General features: G+C 48.2%; 1 protein-coding gene across 6 annotated transcripts in view; it reads right to left on the bottom strand.

Annotated features, from left to right (window-relative positions):
- sigirr (single immunoglobulin and toll-interleukin 1 receptor (TIR) domain) overlaps positions 1 to 22,554 on the bottom strand; it is a 76,069-nt gene that overhangs the window by 17,701 nt on the left and 35,814 nt on the right. For all 6 annotated transcript variants that reach the window (XM_038807557.1, XM_038807560.1, XM_038807556.1 and 3 more), the window contains 6 exons: positions 22,215 to 22,422; positions 15,187 to 15,317; positions 14,622 to 14,762; positions 12,129 to 12,272; positions 11,371 to 11,473; positions 4,592 to 4,742 (listed from right to left, as the gene is read on the bottom strand). In XM_038807557.1, the coding sequence (XP_038663485.1) occupies positions 4,592 to 4,742; positions 11,371 to 11,473; positions 12,129 to 12,272; positions 14,622 to 14,762; positions 15,187 to 15,317; positions 22,215 to 22,422 (878 nt within the window). The remainder of the gene's footprint in view (positions 1 to 4,591; positions 4,743 to 11,370; positions 11,474 to 12,128; positions 12,273 to 14,621; positions 14,763 to 15,186; positions 15,318 to 22,214; positions 22,423 to 22,554) is intronic.

The following is a 22,554-nucleotide window of genomic DNA, read 5'->3' as shown; positions in this document are numbered from 1 at the left end:
CAGTATGTCCAATTGTTTTCAAATTTTGAACCCGCAGGCCCCTCTGTCCCTGAACATTCTTCAAATTGTCTGAAGACTGACCTTGTGATGATGTGAACCTCAGGAGGTCAAGATAGATATTCCACTCATCACTTCATAAGATGGTTGTGAATGTTCAGTCTTATATTCTGCACTCATGCTGAGCTCTGCCATTATTGAAGATGGGGATATTCTTGGAGTCACCATCCTCAAAGTAGCTTCTGATTGTCATTAGCCACTGGCTTTCTCCCTCCCTTACTGGCTGAGGTTGAACCACAACTCTGGTGCTCTTTTTAACCAAGATGCATTTCTGACCACATATTACTCTCAAGATGGCCTATGTACAGCTCTATAACATCGCACATCTCCAACATGTCTGTTCATCTGATGCTGAAACCCTCATTCATACCTTTATTCTATCTAGTCTTGACTATTTTAATACTGTCTTGGCTGACCCCCACAATTTTCCATCCTTCATGAACTTGAGCTCATCCAATTCACACCAAGTCCTGAAACCATACTTATTGACCTACATTGACTCCAAGACTAGCAACAACTCAAATTTTATAAATCTCATCCTGGACGAGTCATGTGATGTGAACACAGGAGTGGCTGCGTTTTCACGAGCTCTGGATCTGCTCATCTTGTATTTCTTTATTTTACGGTGCACATTTCATAATTATCTTGTCTAGGGATACATTTCTGGCTCTATGTCCCTGGAGGATCCAGATTGGTGTTTTGCCAAGAGGAGCAGAGATAAATTGTAGAAAATTCTTATCTGACTGTAGGGGTTGGAGTGGGCTGGGTTATGGCCCGGCTCGTAGTGGTCTTGTTGCCGGTGAACAGGTTTTTGCCTTGGCAATGCTGTGTATATCCCTGGTAAGGACTCGCCTTCAACATATTAAGCTCGTGCTGCATGGAGTGTCATTTATCCTGATGGGCTAAAGAGGTAGGGGCCAGGCAGGGTGTGTCTGTGAGCCCGGTTTCAGGTGAGAAGGGAGTTCCCGATTGAGTGCTTTAATAATCTTGATTTGGAGGTTGGGTGTATTAGGTTCAACATAGCTGAGTATACGATCTTCCAGGCCCGGGAAGGGCTGGGCCCCCGATCACTGGCCCTATATTATTCTATCCCCGATGCTCGGTGGCCGAGTGGGTCAAATTGTAACCCCCCCCCCCCCCGCCTCGGCTGTGGGTTGCTTGGGCACTGGAGAGGCAGCATGGTGAGAGTGAAGGTGCTTCATTCAATCGAATCCTTGAGCGATCCCAAGGAGTATTTGCTGATCCTGTCTTGATGACGGCCTTCTCGAGCAACATAGATGGTGTCATTATCCTGCAATTGTTATATAATCCTGGATGTTACTACCTTGTGATTATATTGTTGATTATTTATTGTTGTCTTTTCTCCTACAAGGGCATGTGAAATGTGAGCACGAGGCCGAATGTCGTTTGTTTTCCTGATCTTGCAAAATTATATTGAACCGATTATGTGAAATGCGGTCTGTGCCGTTTTACTCCTTTGTTATTATGGGCGCGATCCAATGGTCATGCTGAGCCAGAAAAGCAGCTTACCGCGGCGCAGCATACCCGACAAAAGCTGGGAGACCCTGCTCCCAGGATCTACCCGGCTCACAACACCTCGCGAGATCCAACTCAATCTTGCGAGACTTTGTGATGTTGGGAACACTTTTTGGCAATTCTGCATATTAGAGCAAGACAGCTAGCCTCGCTCGAATGTACAGATTCCCAAGGTACCTGAGGCTTTGGGATTCATCCCCTTCCCCTTGGAGACCTCGGGCGCACAAGTTCAGCACTGATCCACACAAACGTGAACCAGATGGAACGGCACACGTGGAGGTCTCCCAAGAGATCGGAGACCCCCAGCTGCATGCCTTTGGGAAGGGTGGCACCCTGGAACAGTTGGTGCTACCTGGGTACCCTGGCAGTGCCACCTGGGTGCAAGCATGGCACAAAGGTGCCAGGGTGCCAGGTAGGTGGTGACAAGCCTGCATTTTTGCAAGAGCTGGGGATCCTCACATAGTGCGTGCGGGCTAGGGGGGGCGGGCGGAGATCGCTTCGGAGATCAGGACGCCATCTCTCGCTACACTGGGGTGTTTGAGTGTGCAGAGCTTCCGACTATACAAAACAGGGCTGTGTGGCCTCCGCCACGCATTCCCAGTTCAAGTCCCTTATACACGCGTGTCGCATTCAATAGCCATGTGTTTCTCGGCATTGCGAGCGCCGGGAAACACACGGCTAAACACACTCGCTATGGGATTTTGTTCCCTTTTGGAAGAATCACTCCCTGTGCATTATAATCCTTGTGGTTAAGAGGAGTGATTTTTTTTATAAATCTTATCTTGTCTATTATGAAGATGAGTGGAACCTGGGCAGAGTGATGAGTGGATGGTAGGGGTGGTGTTTTGTGATAGGGTTAGTTAAGTCCTCACTGACATTGAGGATAACCCTCCCAGTTAGAGCAAATCACAATGGGTTTTTATTTTGGTTTTTGCCATTTTGAGTTGAAGAATCCATGCCTTTCCCTTTGATGGCCTGGGCAGATTATGTATCCTGGAGAGTACTGGGTTTCTTCTGACACTTCCTTGAAGTTGGAGTTTCTCTTCTGGGAAATTTTCTATTGGAATGGGAAGAAATGAATGGTAGCGCACACGGAGATGGTCTTGGTTCATCCTTGGCTGCTCTGTTGAAGAGACAGATTCGTATCCTTTCTGTGATGGGTGATGATCCTTTGATCAGTTCACGCGTTCTTGCCTCCGGGATTTTTTTTCCTTTGTGGCTTCATCTAGGTGAGCAGGGTGCTGTTACTAATCCTGGTCTGATCTGGTGGTTTAGGAGAGGTCCCCCTGGCTGTACCAGGGAGGAGGGAACCAGCACCCCCTCCTCCCCACCCCAGGGGGCCCTAATTATTGGGTGTCTTGATGATTCTTCTTCTCTTTGGTGATGGGGGCCTCCCCAGCTGGGGTAAGCATAATCATCCTTCATTTTGCAGTATAAATGGGGGCAGTGCACTGCCCTGGGTGTAGTTATAGAAGGTCAGATCCAGCTGGGGTGTGGGTTTTGGGGTGTACTGGAGGTCCTGGGGGCGGCAGCGGTTCTTGTGTTTCAGGAGATCTAGGACAGATCCGATGCTGTGGCTGGTATCCTGTTTCCCCCTGCAGCTTTTCCCCTCTGATTTTCTTGGGAGGCACTGGAGGTTTGATCATAATTTGAACAAGTTGTTTCCGGTCCTCTCTCAAAGGTTTGGCATGATGTTGGCTCTGTGCTGGGCCTCAGATGTTTTGTTGTGTGGTATATATGTAACTCTCCTTTAGACTGGGGTTTTCATGCATTTTCTTTTTCTCCCCCCACTGGAACTGCTGGAGTTTGGGGAGATATGTATTGTTGCGTGCCTGAACATGGTGTGGAAAAATGTATCCTGAACTCTCATGGTAATTGTGAATAGACGTACCGTGGTAGGGCGTGTACCATTTTACCATGTTTTGATGGCTTAATTCTGTTTCTCCCTTAATCTCTGGTGGAGCTAATTGAGGCTAGCTATGTCCAATGATTGCATCCAGCCAGTGGTAACATTGTTCTCCTGCTCACTTTGTACATGTGCATTGAGCCATTTTTTCCTTGTGTACTGCGATGTACTTATTTTGTAATTTTGGGTTGTTGGCAAAAATGTAAAATCCTAATAAATATATTTTAAAAAATTTCACCCTTCTTTACAAATACCTTCATGTATTTGTCCCCTCCTCACTATCTGTTTAATCTCCTCGAACCCTCCCACTATTTGTCCCCTCCTCACAATCTGTATAATCTCCTCAAACCCTCCCACTGTATTCGTAAAACCCCAGCCTGTTGTGCATATCAGCTTTAATTGCTCCACCATTGGTGTCCATGCCTCCCATTGATTAAGCCCAAGCTCCTGACTTACCCCCCTAAATCTCTCTCGCCTCCTCCAAGACACTCCTTAAAGCCTCTCACTTTGACGATATTTTTGGTTAGCTGTCCTAATATCTCATTTTGTGGCTCAGTGTCAAATGAGAAATTTTGGGATATTTTGTTACGTTAAAGATGCTATATCATTGTTATTGTCGATCCCATTTAGAACTGGGTGTGGAAGACCTGTTGTGTTAGAACAGATCAGTTAGTTGTAGGATCAGCAAGCTCCGACTATAGCACGTTGCTTTTGCTGTTTAGCATATTACTTTGTTGTAACTTCACCAGGAATGCATGTGCTACTCCTCATTGAACTTTTTGACATTGGTCATCTGGCTTGATGGGGTTACAGGAGTGAGGGATAGGCAGTGTTAGGACTTCAATGCTAAAGGCTTGGAAAAACTCGCGGCTTTACTGTATACCACTATGGCTCACCCCCAATTTCTCCTGTTTCAGCTGGAATAATTTATCTAGATCCCCCCCCCCCCCCCCACCACAGATTGAAACACCAGAGAAAAGTGTAATAATTAAGTTCTATCATTTAGGGCCGGATGCACAGAATAGCAGTTTCAAAGCTGTTCCATTTGGTGAGCTGTCCGTTACTTTTAGCTTGGATGTTCAACTACCGTACCATCGATGTGGAAGTCCAAAGTAAAAGAGTAATGCTTTTCCTCTGCGCTTTGAGAAGTTGAATAGCTGGGTGAGACAGTTCCCTGTACTGGCTTTCAAACATTACGAAGATAGGCCTTCTGGAGAGATCCAACAGCTGCCATAGAGCTTCCCTGCAAAAGGCAAGGTACACCAGTCAGAATAACAAACAAACCCTGCAATACCAATCAGTAGGATCCACACCAATCAATCGAGGCCTTAGTTTAATCTAGCATGGCCAACTCTGGGTCTTACAGTTACCTGACCATACCAGAATTTGTCCTTCACCTTTTCCTAACACCTGGATCATATCAAAGCCTAGCTGCACCAAGCAATAGCCACATATAATGTTGGCTACGCAAAGCCTTTATTGTATCAAACATGAGCCATCTCTTGTACTCAGAAAACTTAAATGCCACCTTTATGTATGCCAACCCGGGCATCTAATCTCTCTCCAAAATAGCTCATGGATCAAATAAAATTTATATACTCTATATTGTTGGAGTCACCTCATTGGGTACAATTATCTGACATATAAATCCCCCCAAGAATCATTATGGACGTTCTTAAGATCTGCACATATTTAAATCTACAAATAAACATTTCTGGCCATACTTAAACTCCCCAGTGTAAAAATACAGGGCAATACTACAATGATCCATTATGTTTCAGAAAGAAGCACAGCTTCTTTAGATTTACAAATAGCATGTTAGCTCCTCAAAGTATGTGTAACGTTCCATTTATAAACTGCATTTTTTTATCATTACAAATATAACATCAGCTTTAAACACTTCTAGTTTAACATTATAATGGCGTATCTGCTAGCTTGTTTATATGCCTGTTAGTTGTGTTACATTGCTAAACATAATACTAAAGACTACTTTGATGATGGCATCCGTGAACAAGTGCTGGGTACACAAGTTCCTGAAACACAGTGGGAAACACAAAGCTGTAATTTTAATCTCCAACATTCAATTGGAAAATTCAGTTTAACCAGCACTAATATGGGTGTAACTACAGGAGTCCTTAAACAAGAAAAGTTGAATAGTTTAATTGATTGCCAATTAACATCTAACTGGTCAGACATGCATTACTTGGCAATTGCTACTGAAAACTGTTGATAAATTGGTAGCGTGGAGGTGGAGCGTGATGCGCTGTTTTTAGAGCAAACAAGATGTTCAGTATTTCTATACCTTGGCCTATATATACACACTGCTTTAAAATATTAATTATTTTGAAGGATATTATATTGAGATGTGATTTATATGACATTGACCCATTGTAGCTTTCCTCTTGTCGCAGAAAACTGTCCAGAAATCCTGATGACAGGTCAATGACTAGACCAATCTCAGCCTGCGTCTCAATCAATCGGACAGTGTAACTCTACTGGAGATGGAATTGGTACAACACGTTAAATCACTCATTTTTATCATGACACATATTCTGGACACATTTCTTTTAAATGATTGTACACAATATGCCACGTTCTCTCACTCCTAGCCATTTTTTAAACTTAATGTGTGATGGAACCATCAATTCACCAGACACGTGTTTCCGATGTGAATCTAGGCTTTAATTGACTTACTTCAGAGCCAGCCTGTTACCTGTCGATGAACTCGTATTGACCCAGGCTGACTCTGGACACGGGTATTTATACAGCGGCACCTGGGGGGAGGATTCATGGGCGGAGCCAAGGGTGGAGCCCAGCACAAGTTCCTGAGTGCTCCCAGTGCTACTCCCCCTAGTGGTAGGATAGCGCTACTGGGGCGCGGAACTGGTGGAGTGAGCTCGTGGGTTCGGGGGCGCAAGGGGGCGGTAGCATGGGGTGTAGGGCGAGAGATCCTTTTGTGGGGGTAGAGGGGGCGCTGGATCCGGCGGGTGCCAGATCCCGGAGGGATACAGTGTCCTGACGGCCGCCAGGGAACTCGATGAATGCGTACTGGGGGTTGGAGTGGAGCAGGCGCACCTTCTCAACAAGGGGGTCGGTTCTGTGCGCCCTGACGTGTTTCCTCAGGCGTACGGGGCCCGGCGTCCTCAGCCATGCCGGAAGCAAAACCCTCGTGGCAGTGCCCCTGGAAAAAATGAAGAGCCTCTCGTGAGGGGTCTGGTTGGTCGCCGTACACAAAAGGGACCTAATAGCGTGTCTGGGAGGACTTCCTGCCACTGGGAGACTTGGAGCTTTCTAGACCGGAGGGTCAGTAGGACGCTCTTCCAGACCGTCGCATTCTCCCTTTCCACTTGCCCGTTCCCCCTGGGGTTGTAGCTGGTAGTCCTGCTCGAGGCAATGCCCTTTTCGAGCAGGTACTGGCGCAGCTCGTCGCTCATGAAGGACGAACCCTGGTCGCTGTGTACGTAGCTGGGGAAACCAAACAGGGTGAAGATGCTATGCAGGGCCCTAATGACTGTGTGGGAAGTCATGTTGGGGCACGGGATAGCGAATGGAAAATGGGAGAACTCGTCTACGACGTTTAAGAAGTAAACGTTCTTGTTAGTTGAGGGGACTGGTCCTTTGAAATCAATCGCGAGGCGTTCAAAGGGCCTGGAAGCCTTGACCAGGTCGGCCCTGTCTGGTCTATAGAAGTACAGTTTGCACTCCGCACAGATCGGGCAGCCCCTGGTGACCGCTTTTACCTCCTCGTTGGAGAAAGGCAGGTTTCGGGCTCTAATGTAGTGGGCGAGCCGGTTGACCCCCGGGTGGCAGAGGTCATTGTGGATGACTTTTAATCGGTCAATCTGCGTGCTGTCGCATGTCCCGCGGGATAGGGCATCCGGAGGCTCGTTGAGCTTCCCGGGTCGATATTTGATATCGTAATTGTAGGTGGAGAGTTCGATCCTCCACCTCAGAATTTTATCGTTTTTTATTTTGCCCCATTGCGAGTTGTCGAACATGAAGGCAACCGATCTTTGGTCGGTGATGAGGGTGAACCTCCTACCTGCGAGGTAGTGCCTCCAGTGACGGATAGCCTCCACAATGGCTTGTGCTTCTTTCTCGACTGAAGTGTGTCGGAGTTCTAAAGCGGAGAGGGTACGGGAGAAAAATGCAACTGGTCTCCCTGCCTGATTTAACGTGGCTGCAAGAGCTACCTCTGAGGCGTCGCTCTCGACCTGGAATGGGGTGGATTCATCCACCGCCCGCATGGCCGCTTTGGCGATATCCTCCTTGATGCCGTCGAAGGCCTGGCATGCCTCGGCTGACAGGGGAAATCGTGTGGTCCTAAAGAGTGGGTGGGCTTTGTCCGCATATTGAGGGACCTACTGGGCGTTGTAGGAAAAAAATCCCAAGCACCGTTTGAGGGCCTTGGGACAATGAGGGGAAGGGAGTTCTAAGAGGGGCCGCATACGGTCCGGGTCGGGGCCCAGGACTCCGTTTTCCACGACATAGCCGAGGATGGCTAGTCTGGATGTGCGGAAAACGCATTTCTCCTTGTTGTACATGAGGTTCCGTTTCTGTGCCGTCTGGAGAAAACGGTGGAGGTTGGCTTCGTGGTCCTGCTGGTCATAGCCGCAGATGGTGACATTGTCCAAGTACGGAAACGTGGCCCGCAGCCTGTATTGGTCCACCATTCGGTCCATTGCTCGTTGGAACACCGAGACCCCATTAGTGACGCCGAAAGTGACCCGGAGGAAATGGAAGAGGCGGCCATCGGCCTCGAATGCCGTGTAGTGGCGGTCCTCCGGGCGGATTGGGAGCTGGTGGTATGCAGACATCAGATTCACCATGGAAAAGAGCCGGTACTGGGCGATCTGGTTTACCATGTCTGCAATCCTGGGGAGGGAATACGCGTCGAGGAGCGTAAATCTATTTATAGTCTGACTGTAGTCAACCACCATACGGAATTTTTCCCCGGTCTTAACGACCACCACCTGAGCTCTCCAGGGACTATTGCTGGCCTCTATAACCCCCTCGCTGAGTAGCCTTCGGACCTCTGCTCTGACAAATACCCTATCCTGCAGGCTATACCGCCTGCTACGAGTGGCTACGGGTTTACAGTCCTTAGTGAGATTGGCAAAGAGACGGGGGGGGGGAATTCGCAGCGTAGCGAGGCTGCAGATAGTGAGTGGGGGCAGGGGCCCTCCGAAGCTGAGGGTGAGGCTCTTGAGGTTGCATTGGAAATCTAGGCCTAATATGAGTGGCGCGCAGAGTTCGGGCAAAACATAGAGTTTGAATTTCGAGTAACTAGCGCCTCGGATTATGAGTGTCGCAGCGGTGCGCCCCTGGATCTGGACCGAATGGGAGCCTGAAGCGAGCGTAATAGTTTGCTGCGCGGTGAAAACGGGGAGCGAACAGCGTCTTACCAGGCCTGGATATATGAAGCTCTCTGTGCTCCCGGAGTCGAAGAGGCATGGTGTTTTGTACCCATTGATATGGACCTCTGCCATCGAGTTTCGTAGATTCTTTGGTCGTGATTGGTCCAGGGTGACCGCGCTGAGTTGCAGGTAGTCGGCGGCTCGATCAGCTGTGCTGGAGTGGCCCCGTGATGCCTGCCCTCTGAGTTCATAGTCTAATTCAAATTCCTCCGCTGAGTTGTCCGAGCGCGGAGATGCCGATCGGGCCCGTGGATCGCACATGGTGGGCGGCGAGGAAGATGGCGTCCAAGATGGCGGCCCCCATGAGTCGCACGTGGCCGGCCGCATGGTGGAGGTTTTCCAAGATGGCCGCCCCCATGGATTGCACGTGGCTGGAGGGGGTGGAGTCGGGGCATAGGCAGCAGCGTTTCGGGCCCCGCGAGTGAGGGGAGCGATTACTGCAAGTCGCTGGGGAGTTGGAAGCTGGGGCCCTTTTTGCGAGGCACACTCTTGCGTAATGCCCTTTTCGCCCGCAGGTCGCTTTGCGGGCCGGGCAGTGCTGCCGCGGGTGCTGATTCTGGCCGCAGAAATGGCAGGCTGGAGCAGCATGGTGGCTGGCTGGGGCAGCGTGGTGGCTGGCTGGGGCAGCATGGTGGCTGGCTGGGGCAGCATGGTGGCTGGCTGGGGCAGCATGGTGGCTGGCTGGGGCAGCATGGTGGCTGGCTGGGGCAGCATGGTGGCTGGCTGGGGCAGCATGGTGGCTGGCTGGGGCAGCATGGTGGCTGGCTGGGGCAGCATGGTGGCTGGCTGGGGCAGCATGGTGGCTGGCTGGGGCAGCATGGTGGCTGGCTGGGGCAGCATGGTGGCAGGGGTGGGGCAGCATGGTGGCAGGGGTGGGGCAGCATGGTGGCTGGCTGGGGCAGCATGGTGGCTGGCTGGGGCAGCATGGTGGCTGGCTGGGGCAGCATGGTGGCTGGCTGGGGCAGCATGGTGGCTGGCTGGGGCAGCATGGTGGCTGGCTGGAGCAGCATGGTGGCTGGCTGGAGCAGCATGGTGGCTGGCTGGAGCAGCATGGTGGCTGGCTGGAGCAGCATGGTGGCTGGCTGGAGCAGCATGGTGGCTGGCTGGAGCAGCATGGTGGCTGGCTGGAGCAGCATGGTGGCTGGCTGGAGCAGCATGGTGGCTGGCTGGAGCAGCATGGTGGCTGGCTGGAGCAGCATGGTGGCTGGCTGGAGCAGCATGGTGGCTGGCTGGGGCAGCATGGTGGCTGGCTGGGGCAGCATGGTGGCTGGCTGGAGCAGCATGGTGGCTGGCTGGGGCAGCATGGTGGCAGGCTGGAGCAGCATGGTGGCTGGCTGGAGCAGCATGGTGGCTGGCTGGGGCAGCATGGTGGCTGGCTGGGGCAGCATGGTGGCTGGCTGGGGCAGCATGGTGGCTGGCTGGGGCAGCATGGTGGCTGGCTGGGGCAGCATGGTGGCTGGCTGGGGCAGCATGGTGGCTGGCTGGGGCAGCATGGTGGCTGGCTGGGGCAGCATGGCTGGGCGGCCGCGTAGCACAGGCCTGGGGGAGTCGCTGGTCGGGGGCCCATGATTGGGTCGCGGGGTCCGCGGGGAACGAGTTAAGGCTGCGGAAGGAGACCTCCATCGTGGTCGCAGCTTCCACAGTCGTTTCTAAGTCCTGGGCCCCCTTTTCCAGCAGTCGTTGGCGCACATAGTTAGACCCGAGGCCCGCTACAAAAACATCGCGTACCGCCAATTCCCTGTGTTCAGCCGCGGTAACCGCTTGGTAATTACAGTCATTGGACAAATTATTAAGTTCTCTCAGGAATTCGGCGAGTGATTCCGTAGGCTGCTGACGGCGAGTCGGGAAAACATGGCGAGCGTAAACTTCATTAATGGGCCATACATTTTTTCGAGAACTACTAGCGCCGCAGTATATGAACTGGCCGAGTTTAGTTGCGTAGAGATTCTGTGGCTCACCCTCGCATGCAGTAGACTTAGCTTCTGATCCTCTGTAGTTTCGACTGTGCTCGCTTCGGCCAGGTAGGCCTTGAAGCACCGGATCCAGTGGGAGACGATTTCTTTAGCCTCTGCATCCTGCGGGTTGAGTTCCAGGCATCCAGGCTTGAGGGCCGATTCCATAATCGATCTTTACTGTCTTATGTTGATTAAATTGATGGAACCATCAATTCACCAGACACGTGTTTCCGATGTGAATCTAGGCTTTAATCGACTTACTTCAGAGCCAGCGTGTTACCTGTCGATGAACTCGTAGTGACCCAGGCTGACTCTGGACACGGGTATTTATACAGCGGCATTAGGGGGAGGAGTCATGGGCAGAGCCAAGGGTGGAGCCCAGTACAAGTTCCTGAGTGCTCCCAGCGCTACTCCCCCTAGTGGTAGGATAGTGCTACTGCGCTTACAAAGACAGTGTGAATTAACATATATATTACATTCACCACAATGTGGGAGATACCTGAAGTTCAGCCTACACCACTCCTGCTCCAGGTATGCCTTGGACAACACCACAATCAGACGACGGCAGCGACTAATGTTCATTATCAGCTCTGCAGACGGCTCTACATCAAAAGAGAAATAGTAGTCAGTGGTAAATTAGTGAAGAAGCTTGAAGTACTGTTATATTACAGTTGCAGGTTACAGCAGAACACTTTACAACAAGAATATTTTATTCAAATATGTTTCTGAAGTATTTGTGTTGATTCAGATGAGTACTAGTCCTGCATTGTGGATTCTATTATTCTTTACTGAACCCTCCAAGCATCAATTGAGCTTTGGGTTTAAAAACGTAAGAGGTTGTAAAGGAAACAAAAGCCTGATGAAGTTAGCAGCTCCAGTACAGCTCAGATGGTAAAGGCCATGCTGAACATGCAGTCTCTGGTACGAATATCCCTGTGATTGGAACATGGGAACTCAGCCAAGGCCTCTGCTCTTGATCATTATCCAATGACTCCTGCTGGAACATGATGAGGACAGATTGGCCCCAACTGTAAGTTCCCCAGCATCAAGCTGCCCACTGATGCTCACTATCCAGAAACATCTAAAATGGGCACTTGGTGAGGTATCCACAGGACCAAATGGAATTTGATTCCAGAATGCCAGTGGCAACATTGCCCGGGGGGGCCATGTAATCCATGATTAATTGAAGTGTCAGGGAGTGCTAGTGCTCTGGGGTCGATAGCTTATATCTCCTGATTAGAAGAAAAGGAGAGGCACCTGATCCCGGCAGGATGTCACGGTCATCCAGGTGTAGCTTGTATCCGTATCTGTTCTCCAGATGCGGCTTCAGGATGAAGTTGACAAATTTGCGGTCGTCGTCAGCAGACACATAGGAAACGTAAGCATCATACAACTTCCCATCTGGGAAGAGAAAATCATAAGGAGAAATTAACATTCCTGCACTTTCCATAAAGCACCATTATAAAACAGAAAGCTTTGAATCATTTTCACAGGTGTCATCTGCCAGTTTCCTTAACATATGTATACTTATTACTAAATAAGTGTTGAACCCAACACTTATTACTGAATAAGTATTGCATGGTGGATAGCACTGTCAACGACCACTTCCTTCACTTTGTTGATGATGGAGAGTAGACCAATGGGGCGATAATTGGATGGGTTGGATTTGTGCTACTTTTTGTGGATATTACCACTACACCATTATTTCCCCACCTGCCATCAGATTCACTCATATTATGAAGATGTACCCATGAAGAACACTTATTTTTATTTACTTTATGTTTGATTTAGGTTTTGAGCAACTGTCCTCAATGTGTGAAAAAATTTATAGAAGGCTGGAGGGCTTCGACTTTTAATGCATCATGAATCAATGTACACAGAGTCATGATAGGAATAAAGTTACAAGCCTGAGTACACATTTCCAGCTACTCTGTAGGTTATTGTACAACTGGGTGCAGTATTGAAATACATAGACCAAGAAGGTCCCAGATTCAGTCTCTGATTATGCTGCAGTCACTGATTTTAAACAGGGCACTATATAATTGTCTTCACTGGCCTAGGCTGGGGAAAGGAAAATTATCCAGAGATCCTGATCACAACAGGCAGCACGGTAGCACAGTGGTTATCACTGTGGCTTCACAGCGTCAGTGTTCCAGGTTCGATTCCCTGCTGGGTCACTGTCTGTGCGGAATCTGGATGTTCTCCCCGTGTCTGCGTGGGTTTCCTCTGGGTGCTCCGGTTTCCTCCCACAGTCCAAAGACATGCAGGTTAGGTGGATTGGCCATGATAAATTCCCTTAGTGACCAAAAAAAGGTTAGGAGGGGTTATTGGGTTATGGGAATAGGGTGCAAGTGAGGGCTTAAGTGGGTTGGTGCAGACTCGAAGGGCCGAATAGCCTCCTTCTGCACTGTATGTTCTATGTTTTATGTACAACAGTAAAGTCCCACCATTCGTGAGGGATTATGTTCCCGCAAAACCTTGCAAATGGCAAAATTGTGAACGGTGAACATGCTTTTCAATGAGAGTCAATTAGATAGGTTCCAGCAATGTGAGGGCCGTGGTGCAGTACCTGTATACAACAGATAGGGGAAGCCTGAGCAATGAAAGCCAAGCACTTAAAATTTTAAGAGACAGTCCAAGGAAAAAAATGTCTCATCTCAAAAGTGGCAGACAAAATTGATGATCATTTCAAAATTGAACCAAGCCGTTACTGCAGTTCTGGACAGAGAGATTCAGACATTTCTAGTTTAATGTCTCCATTCAAGCTGGACTTCAGCTGCAACGATTCCAGGTACCGCTTCTCACCCTTGTGGGAAAGGTGGTTAAAGAATATATAATTAAATGTCCATGGCTAGGACTAATGGAAGGAAATCAACTTCCAGGGACTTCAATGCCATCTCCCCATTAAAATGTGCTATGGTCTCTGCTCCATTATGGCTGCCATCTCCTCAGAGAAAAAGGAAATAGGGAAAGCAAACGCAGATAAGCAAACACTGCACACGTGATGGCGATGCGATGTACAAAGTCCAGTTATGTGAAAAAGGAAGTCACAAAAGATAGGACATTATTCAATGACTGCTGCTGTTATGTGCACGTGGGAGCTTGATGGGATTTAATTGTTATGGTATCAAAAAATGTTCTGTTGGCACTTGGGTGTCTTAATGGCACACACAATGAACAGCCATTTAGATGAAGAAACAGAACGGGCTAAATCTGATGCTAACATTCTCCAGCATGAGCTAGAGCTTGCAGAAGAGGAATAGAGATTGGCCAGCTGCGAAGAGACTGAGGGGATAACTCGTGATAAAAATAGTAAAATACTAGAAGTGTTCAGCGCGCCAGGCAGCACCACTGGAGAAAAACAATTGGTGACATTTTATCGGAACCAATCAGCTGCTTTAATGAAAGGCTATCTACCTGAAACATTGAACAAAATTTCCCAGTCTCGCCTATCGCGGGACTTGTTGAGCGAGAACGGAATATTTGGTGTCCCAGCCAAAACTCCATTCACTTTCAGTGGCACCGGAAAATCTCAGCTGCAAACGAGACATTACCTGACCTCCTGAGCATTTCCAGCAATCTTTTGTTAATACTTCAGATTTCCAATATTCTGCTTTAGCATGAGTTTAATGTTTTCTTTATATTATTTAGCCAGAGACTCAAAGAGGCCCTGCTGATAGATTTAGGGGTAGCTATTCCTGAGCTTTCGGCCGTCAAAATCAACAACCTGAAGGGAAAAAAAACACCTACCATTGACTTCAAATTCTCCGTATTTGTTTCTGTACCAGAGCTGTAGATCAAGTCGGCACTTCACATACAGTAATCCAGCCAAGAGCAAAGCAAAGAGAACCAGGACAGCACCGAGTACTGCCGGCATATGGCTGGCATCGTCTACAACCAGGAAAAACACAGTCAATAACAAGTCATAGTCTGGCATAGACTAACTACAACAAGCAAAGTAAATAAAGTGGGCTATCTGGGGCCCTCATTTCTCAGCCTACCCAAAATGAAATACTTTACTGCTCCCCGAGTACTGATGTCTCAAAAGCTCTGTATTTTTTTTTTAAATGTCTTACAGTTGTGAATGTTAATTGATTAAGGTGTGGGATGGAAGTACTGGTGATCAGGTTACTTTCCATACCAAGCACCCTGAGCATCAAACACTCCCAAGTCTTTTAAAGCACAGTTAAGGTCTTCCATTCTGCCCTAAAAATATTCCTAAAACAGGTAAACCACGAGGATTCACATCTCTCTGGAAGAACAATCTTAGTCCTTAATGCTGACACTAGTCAGAGTCTGGTAGCATTTGACTCACTTTCCCTTTGTAATGCGAAGGTTGCCGATTCCTTTCTTATGAGACAGGAGAAGATTCCATAGTCACCCGCATCTGCCACGCTGACGTTCAGAAGACTGGAGAGAAACTTCTCCGAAGCATTATTATTAAACCTGATGAACAAGGATACGAAAAGGATTTCATGACATTATCTAACAAACAATGTCCAATATCAGTCTTGCCTCGGGTCTCCTCAGCTGCATTTGTCCTATTTTAACAAGAGTAATATCTCTTCTGGGGTTAATACATTAAGCCTGCCATCCTTCCATGTTCCCACATCATCCAGATTTTAAATTACTTCATTTTGCACTAGCCTTGGCTCACAGGTGGAATGCTCACTTCCTGAGTTGGAAGGCTTTGGGTTCATGCCCCATTCCAGGACTTGACCATACACTCCAGCACGATACCCAGCGAGTATTGCATTGGGGGGGGGGGGGTGCTGAATTTAATTGCGACATTAAACCAGGGCATTGTTTACCCTTTCATATGATAGAATCATAGAATACTTCAGCACAGAAAGAGGACATTTGAGCCATAGAGTTGGCACAAAACAAGTGGATATAAAAATTTATAGTGCAGTTTTTGAAGAGCAGGAAAATTCTGGTGCCCTATTTAATACTTATTCCTCAGTCCCACCAGAAAAACATATAATCTGACCATTTATTTCATTTTGTCTATGGGACCTTTCGGTGTGCAAATTGGTTGTTGTGTCTAGCTTTCCAATAACTTCACTTTAATTCAATGGTGGTGAAGCACTAAGGGAAAGTGCCCGATTTCTCTCTGATCTGAGCTTCAAAATCCATCATCAAGGCCACTCACTTCCACGTTTGCAATGCTGCTAAACTCTGCCCATCTCACTCCACCCTGCTGAACCCTAATCCACACTCTGCCTCTAACTCATCCCCACCACACTAGAACCCTCACTCACATCTTATCATCTCTTGGCAACTGATAAGGGAAATGGTCTTAAAATCTCTTTACTTGAAAGTTGATTCCCATTGCCAAGACACATAATTTATGTTTGGCGTGATTCTGAGTAACCTCTTCGTGCAGATCCACAACAGAAACCAACGGCAGGTTTTAAACCAGGGAAACCTCCAGATAACAGAGCTTCGGGATTAATTGCTTCCCATTTAAAGCTGTTAACATTTCCCGCCCAGCACAGTGATTCATCGAGGAAGGCTGGTACTTGGGATAGTGAATATAGTTTCAGGTAGGGTAGATTGCCATCAGGAAAAAATGTATCTGGCCATTTAGATCAGTTTTGTCAGGTTACAATTCAATAGGCATTGGGGGGAATGGCAACCCCATTACTTCCTCCTCTTTGGGTGTTAGTGTAGAGTCAACAGTTGGACAATTGAGGGAACATCATGGACGGAATTCTCTGCAAGGCCCGACGCCGTCCTGAAAGCCGGAGAGGTTCACGAGGGGGGCTAGGAGGGCTGTGCCATAAATCTCGGCCGCCAGGCCATGTCGATGGCGTCAAGGCCCGGCGAACCAAGAATGATGCGGCTGGTGCGCCTAATGACGTCAGCCGCACATGCGCAGGTTGGCCAGAGCCAACCCGCGGATGTGTGGTTGCCGTCTTCCCCTCCGCTGCCCCGCAAGACATGGGGGCTTGATCTTGCGGGGCGGCGGAGGGGAAAGAGTGCGTCCCTTTGAGACGTCGGCCCGACGATCGGTGGGCACCGATTGCAGGCCAGTCCCCTCCTAAGCACGGTCGTGGTACTCACTCCCCTCTCCGCCCTCCACAAGCCACAAACCAGGTATTGGCGCCATGTTCACGCCGGCAGCGACCAGGTATGGTTGCCGCCGCCGTGAACCGGTCGGGAACGGCAGGCCGCTCGACCCATCCGGGTTGGAGAATCACGGGCCACCGTGAAAAACGGCGGCCCGCGATTCTCCGAGCGGCGAGTCCTAAAACGCGACAAGCCATTTTGGGGGGGTGGGAGAATCGCGGGGGGTGCCAGTGCGGCCCTCCCGCGATTCTCCCACCCGGCATGGGAGCGGAGAATCGCGCCCCACAGCTTTGTCCAGTGCTGTTCTCACCATATGTCCTAAAGCACCTTTTAGAGCTGGGGTAATGTATAATAATCAGAAATAATAATAAGAATAACCTTTTATTGTCACAAGTATGAAGTTATGTGAAAAGGCCCTAGTCGCCACCTTCCGGCACCTGTTCAGGTAAGCTGGTACGGGAATTGAACCTGGGCTGCTGGCCTTGTTCTGCATAACAAACCAGTGGCCTAGCCCACCCAGCTAAACCAGCCCTGGAATAGGAACTGAAATGGGAACTGGGGCTGATTGTTCCCCACTTGCCCTTTGTAGCAGACTAATTACTGTTCTGGCTGAGATCAGTTAACTTGTTACAGGCCAGAGGTTGAATCTAACCCATGAACCTCAGCACCTCATTGGGTATTCATTCATTTATCAGGAAGCTCAATTCAGATTCCTTTTTAACGATGTGAATTGCAGCATAACGCTCATATCTGGGAAATACCATAGACAGACCACAGCCAGAGATCATCTTTTGAAATCAAGTGGAATTGTAATATTAAAACATTGGGGAATCGGAAGCTGATGATTGAATTATTCAGAATTACAGTTTAATGCATAAAAAGGGAAATTTTGTCGGGGTGTGGCGAAGCTGGGGGTGGGTGGGGGATAGAGGAGAAATGGGTGCAGGATAGGTAGTTGATCACCAAAATATTCCATAACTATATTCAAAAGCTAGACAATTTAAAAAGATCAGTTTACATTATTTTTTTGTTGAAAAGTCAACAGCTTGCCACCAGATCAGGCTCTCATCTCCAGTCCTCATCATGATACAATTGACAGTCAGCATTTTGGAACAATGGCAAATAATGCAATGGCAAATGCAGTTTATTCTGTTCTTTGATCTAAAGATGAACTGGCCAAATCTAAGAATGTTAAACAGGCATTTCTGGGGATATAAAATGTAGCAGGCCCTACTAGACCTTCCTTCCCCTTTAGAGCAATATTGTTGAGTGGTAAATAAGAAATAAGTAACTGACACTATTTTGGGTGCATGATTTCAATTCTCATATTCGTGACACATGCATATGCACCCCAGGTTTTTTGCATGTCTATTGTTAAAATGGTTCCTAGATGCCTTTGCAGCCCTTTTAGATCAGCATTTCACTGTCTCGGCCAGTGCTCACTGCACAAAGTCTTCAACTGTACACAAGTTAGCATCATTCTCATTACGTGCAGTCCCCCCCCAACTAAAGATTGTCTCTCCTGACTAAATAGGATAGAAATGCCTACGGTAACATGCCAACCTGAATTGGAAATGCTTCTGATGTGTTCCTGCTGCTCCTCCACAAACTCCAAATCTGTACATTGCTTAAAAAAATATAATATTCTGCAGATCAGTGAATGCACTATGATATTTTAGAGGGGTGTCTGGGTGAAGTCACAAATGACTGAAGATCCTAGCAAGACTGGGGACACAGAGATCATGCTGACTCGAACAGGAGGTCTTTTCAAATGTTTTTGAACTTTACTTTTGATCTGGAAGCAGGCCAAATGACAGCCTGGCTGGCAGGTGGGGTGGTTGGGTAGTTCAGTGGTAGGAGGCAGTAGCCAAGATCTCTTGGGGCAGTCCAACTTTGGCAGGGGGTTGGGGGACATGGTGGAAGAGATCAGAAATTAGGGCAAAGGCAGGCTGGCAGCTTCCTTGAAGGGGTGAGGAAGCATTTTTGGTCCTCCTTGACCAGAAGAACTGATGTAAGGGGAACTTATCTTGAGTAATTGTCAATTGTTGAATTTTCTGAAAAGAACGAGGGATCAGACTGCTGCTAAATGTTGCTATGTGTGTTTTACACTTAATTGCTCTGTTTTATAGTCTTTGCTCTCGAGTTGCCAGGTATCTTTATGATACCACCACGAGGTTCAAGTTCAAGTGCTGATCAATAACTCAATACACCAGTTAGTAAGGTTCAAATCAAAACACATTTATTATATACACAGTCAATCGCTACTCATGCATAAAATACTACTCACTAGACTATCACTAACACTAATAGGCCAATACTTAGCTTTGGAAACTGGCCCACCAGGTATGGGGAACAAATGTCCTTTCATTCGCTTCTGAGTCTGCAGGCTTCCAGCTGGTATGGACTAAGGGTTAGGAGCGCCTATCTCATAGTGTGCGTCGACTGGACACTTACTTGTTTGGTGCAGCTGCTAGGCAAGTCTCTCCGAGTTGAGAGTCACGGTCAAGAGTTCTTTGAGAGCTGCCAAGAAGCTGTTAGGCCGGTCTCTCCTCGCTGAGAGCCAAGTGCCAAGAAGATCGAACTGAACTTGGGGACTCTATTTTATAGTCCCCAGGGGTTTTGTGCCCTTGTGGGCGGACCCTGTACCTGGTTCCAATTGATTGGACTAAGTTCTGATCATTTGAATTGATTTCTCCAATACTGGAGCTGTTCCCTGATCGCTGGGCGGTTCCTATGTGTCCGTTCACCTTCCTTTGTCTTGGCTCCTGCTGGCGCCGAGGAGTCTGGTTTGGTCTTGATTACTTCAATGTATCTAATGGTTCCTGGGGATTGCTCATTAATATGTAGATGGTTGTTAGTTTCAGTGCTGTCTGGTTTCTGCAAGTTCTAATATAGAGAAGATTTTGCACCTGCTTGTATTCCTGCGTTTGGCAATTTCTTCCTGCATTCTTAGCGGATCTCCATTTTAAAGTCGGGAAGTGGCTACACGACGATGCAACTTTGTTCTTACAATGAGTTGCTTGGATCTTGGAAGCAGATTCAATGTCAATCTGACAATGACATTCAAAAGATAACTGGGCAAGTACTTGAAGGGAACACATATTGGGGCTGTGGGGAAAAAGCAGGGACTTATCATAGAATTTAGAGTGCAGAAGGAAGCCATTCGGCCCATCAAGTCTGCACCGGCCCTTGGAAAGAGCACCATACCAAAACCCATATCTCCACCCTATCCCCACACGTCCACCCTATCCCCACACGTCCACCCTGTCCTGTAGCCCCATCTAACCTTTCTTTTGACACTAAGGATTATTTAGCATAGCCAATCCACCTAACCTGCACATCTTTGGACTGTGGGAGGAAACGGGAGCACCCGGAGGAAACCCACATGCAGACACGGGGAGAACATGCAGATTCTGCACAGTCAGTGACCCAGCGGGGAATCTAACCTGGGACCCTGGCACTGTGAAGCAATTGTGCTAACCACTGTGCTACCATGCTGCCAATTAATTGGGATTAATTAAATGTCTACAAAATGGTTGGCACATGCATGATGGACAGAATGATCGCCTTCTGTGCGGTAATATATTATGATTTTCCAATCAATTTTCCCTGTCACCTTCGCCTGTAGTTGCTGATCTTAGGGCACAAATTTACCGGTGTGCCTCACTTATGTAGCAGCCTTCAATTGTTGAGAGCCTATTTGATGGTGGAGTTGGGGGGAAGGGGGAGATAAAGTGCAGCAGAGTTTGATCCTAGCAAAGGAATTTTGAGATGGATAGTTTTTTAAAAAATACTATTTTATCAAGGTATTTGAAATTTTTTATACAGTAACATAAACAATGACGTCACCATGGTAAGATAAACATTTCCCTCCCAGGCCTCCGGGAGAACCCTAACATTGACTCTCTTAAGGCAAACTTTATTTTCTCGAGACTGAGAAACCCAGCCATGTCACTGACCCATGTCTCTACACTTGGGGACTTCGAGTCCCTCCACATTAATAAAATCCGTCTCCAGGCTACCAGGGAGGCAAAGGCCAAAACGTCGGCCTCTTTTGCCCCCTGAACCTTCCGACACTCCAAAAATCGCTACCTCCGGACCCGGCACCACCCGTGGACCGTGGACATTGCCTTTTCAAAATCCTGCCAAAACCCTCTAAGCTTTGGGCATGCCCAAAACATGTGGTCGTGATTTGCTAGGCTTCCCGCACACCTCACACACCTATCCTCAACACCGAAGAACTTACTCATCCTAGCCGCTGTCATGTCTGCCCGGTGGACTACCTTAAATTGTATCAAGCTACGGCTGGCGCATGATGAGCAGGTATTAACCCTGCTTAGGGCATCCACCTATAGCCTCGCCTCTTATCTCTACTCCTAGCTCGTCCTCCCACTTGCCCTTAAGCTCCTCCACCAGGGTTCCCTCCGCCTCCGAAAGCTACTGGTAAATATCCGGTACCTTCTCCTCTCCCACCCAGGTACTGGAAACTGCTCTATCCTGTATCCCCCGTAACGCCAGCAGTAAAAGGCCGGCACCTGTTTTCTCAGGAAGTCTCGTAACTGCAAATACCTAAAATCATTCCCTGCTGGCAATGTAAATATATCCTCCAAAGCTTTCAAGCTGGGAAAGCACCCATCTATAAATAGATCCCCCATCCTTCCAATTCCTGCCCTCTGCCAACTCCGGAAACCGCCATCTAGCCTACCCGGTACAAACCTATGGTTATTATAAATCGCGGTCCAAATTGATGCTCCTCCCACTCTCTTATATCTTCTCGATTGCCCTCAGAGCCGCCACTACAACTGAACTTGTGGAGTATCGGGCCGGCGAGAACAGCAGAGGTGCCATTACCAATGCTCCCAGACTGGTGTCTTTACATGACGCTGCCTCCATCCGCTCCCATGCCGACCCCTCCCCCACTACCCATTTCCTGATCATGGCTATATTAGCCGCCCAGTAGTAATTGCAGAAGTTCGGCAGTGCCAACCCACCCTCCCCCTGACTACGCTCCAGCAACACTTTCTTCACTCGCGGGGTTTTACCCGCCCACACAAAGCCCAAAATAATCTTATTCACCCGCTTGAAAAAGGCCTCAGGGATGAAGATGGGGAGGCACTGAAAGAAACAGAAATCTGGGGAGGACCGTCATTTTCACGCTCCCCGCCCGAGATTTGAGATGGATAGTTAAGCATGGATAGATAGACGGCCCCAGGCAACAGTTCCATGTCCCACAGCAGGAAATGGGAATTATAAGTTCACACAACATATTACCTGGTCTCCTCACTGCATGTGTATTTGCTACCGTTGGTGATCACATGTCCATCCTTACTCCACTCGATGCTTGGGTCACACCAGTTGAACTTCTGATCATAGAACAGCTTCACCGTGCAATTCAACACAAGCCAGGAGCCAACATTAAGTGTATAAGTCTGATTTCCAGGAGGAGACAGGAACTTAGGCGGAATATTACAGCGACTGCCTAAACAAAAACAAAGACACATTACTACAGAACATTTAGCCATAAAACACCCGTTACTCCGCCACAGCAAGTCCTCAATTAAAGTGTACTTCCAGTCCTAGGGAGCCACTGCTTAAAAATAAGGGGACGCAC

This window comes from Scyliorhinus canicula, chromosome 9, assembly GCF_902713615.1.
Source record: "Scyliorhinus canicula chromosome 9, sScyCan1.1, whole genome shotgun sequence".
Classification (NCBI taxonomy): Eukaryota; Metazoa; Chordata; class Chondrichthyes; order Carcharhiniformes; family Scyliorhinidae; genus Scyliorhinus; species Scyliorhinus canicula.
This window is presented reverse-complemented; position numbering and strand designations above follow the sequence as displayed.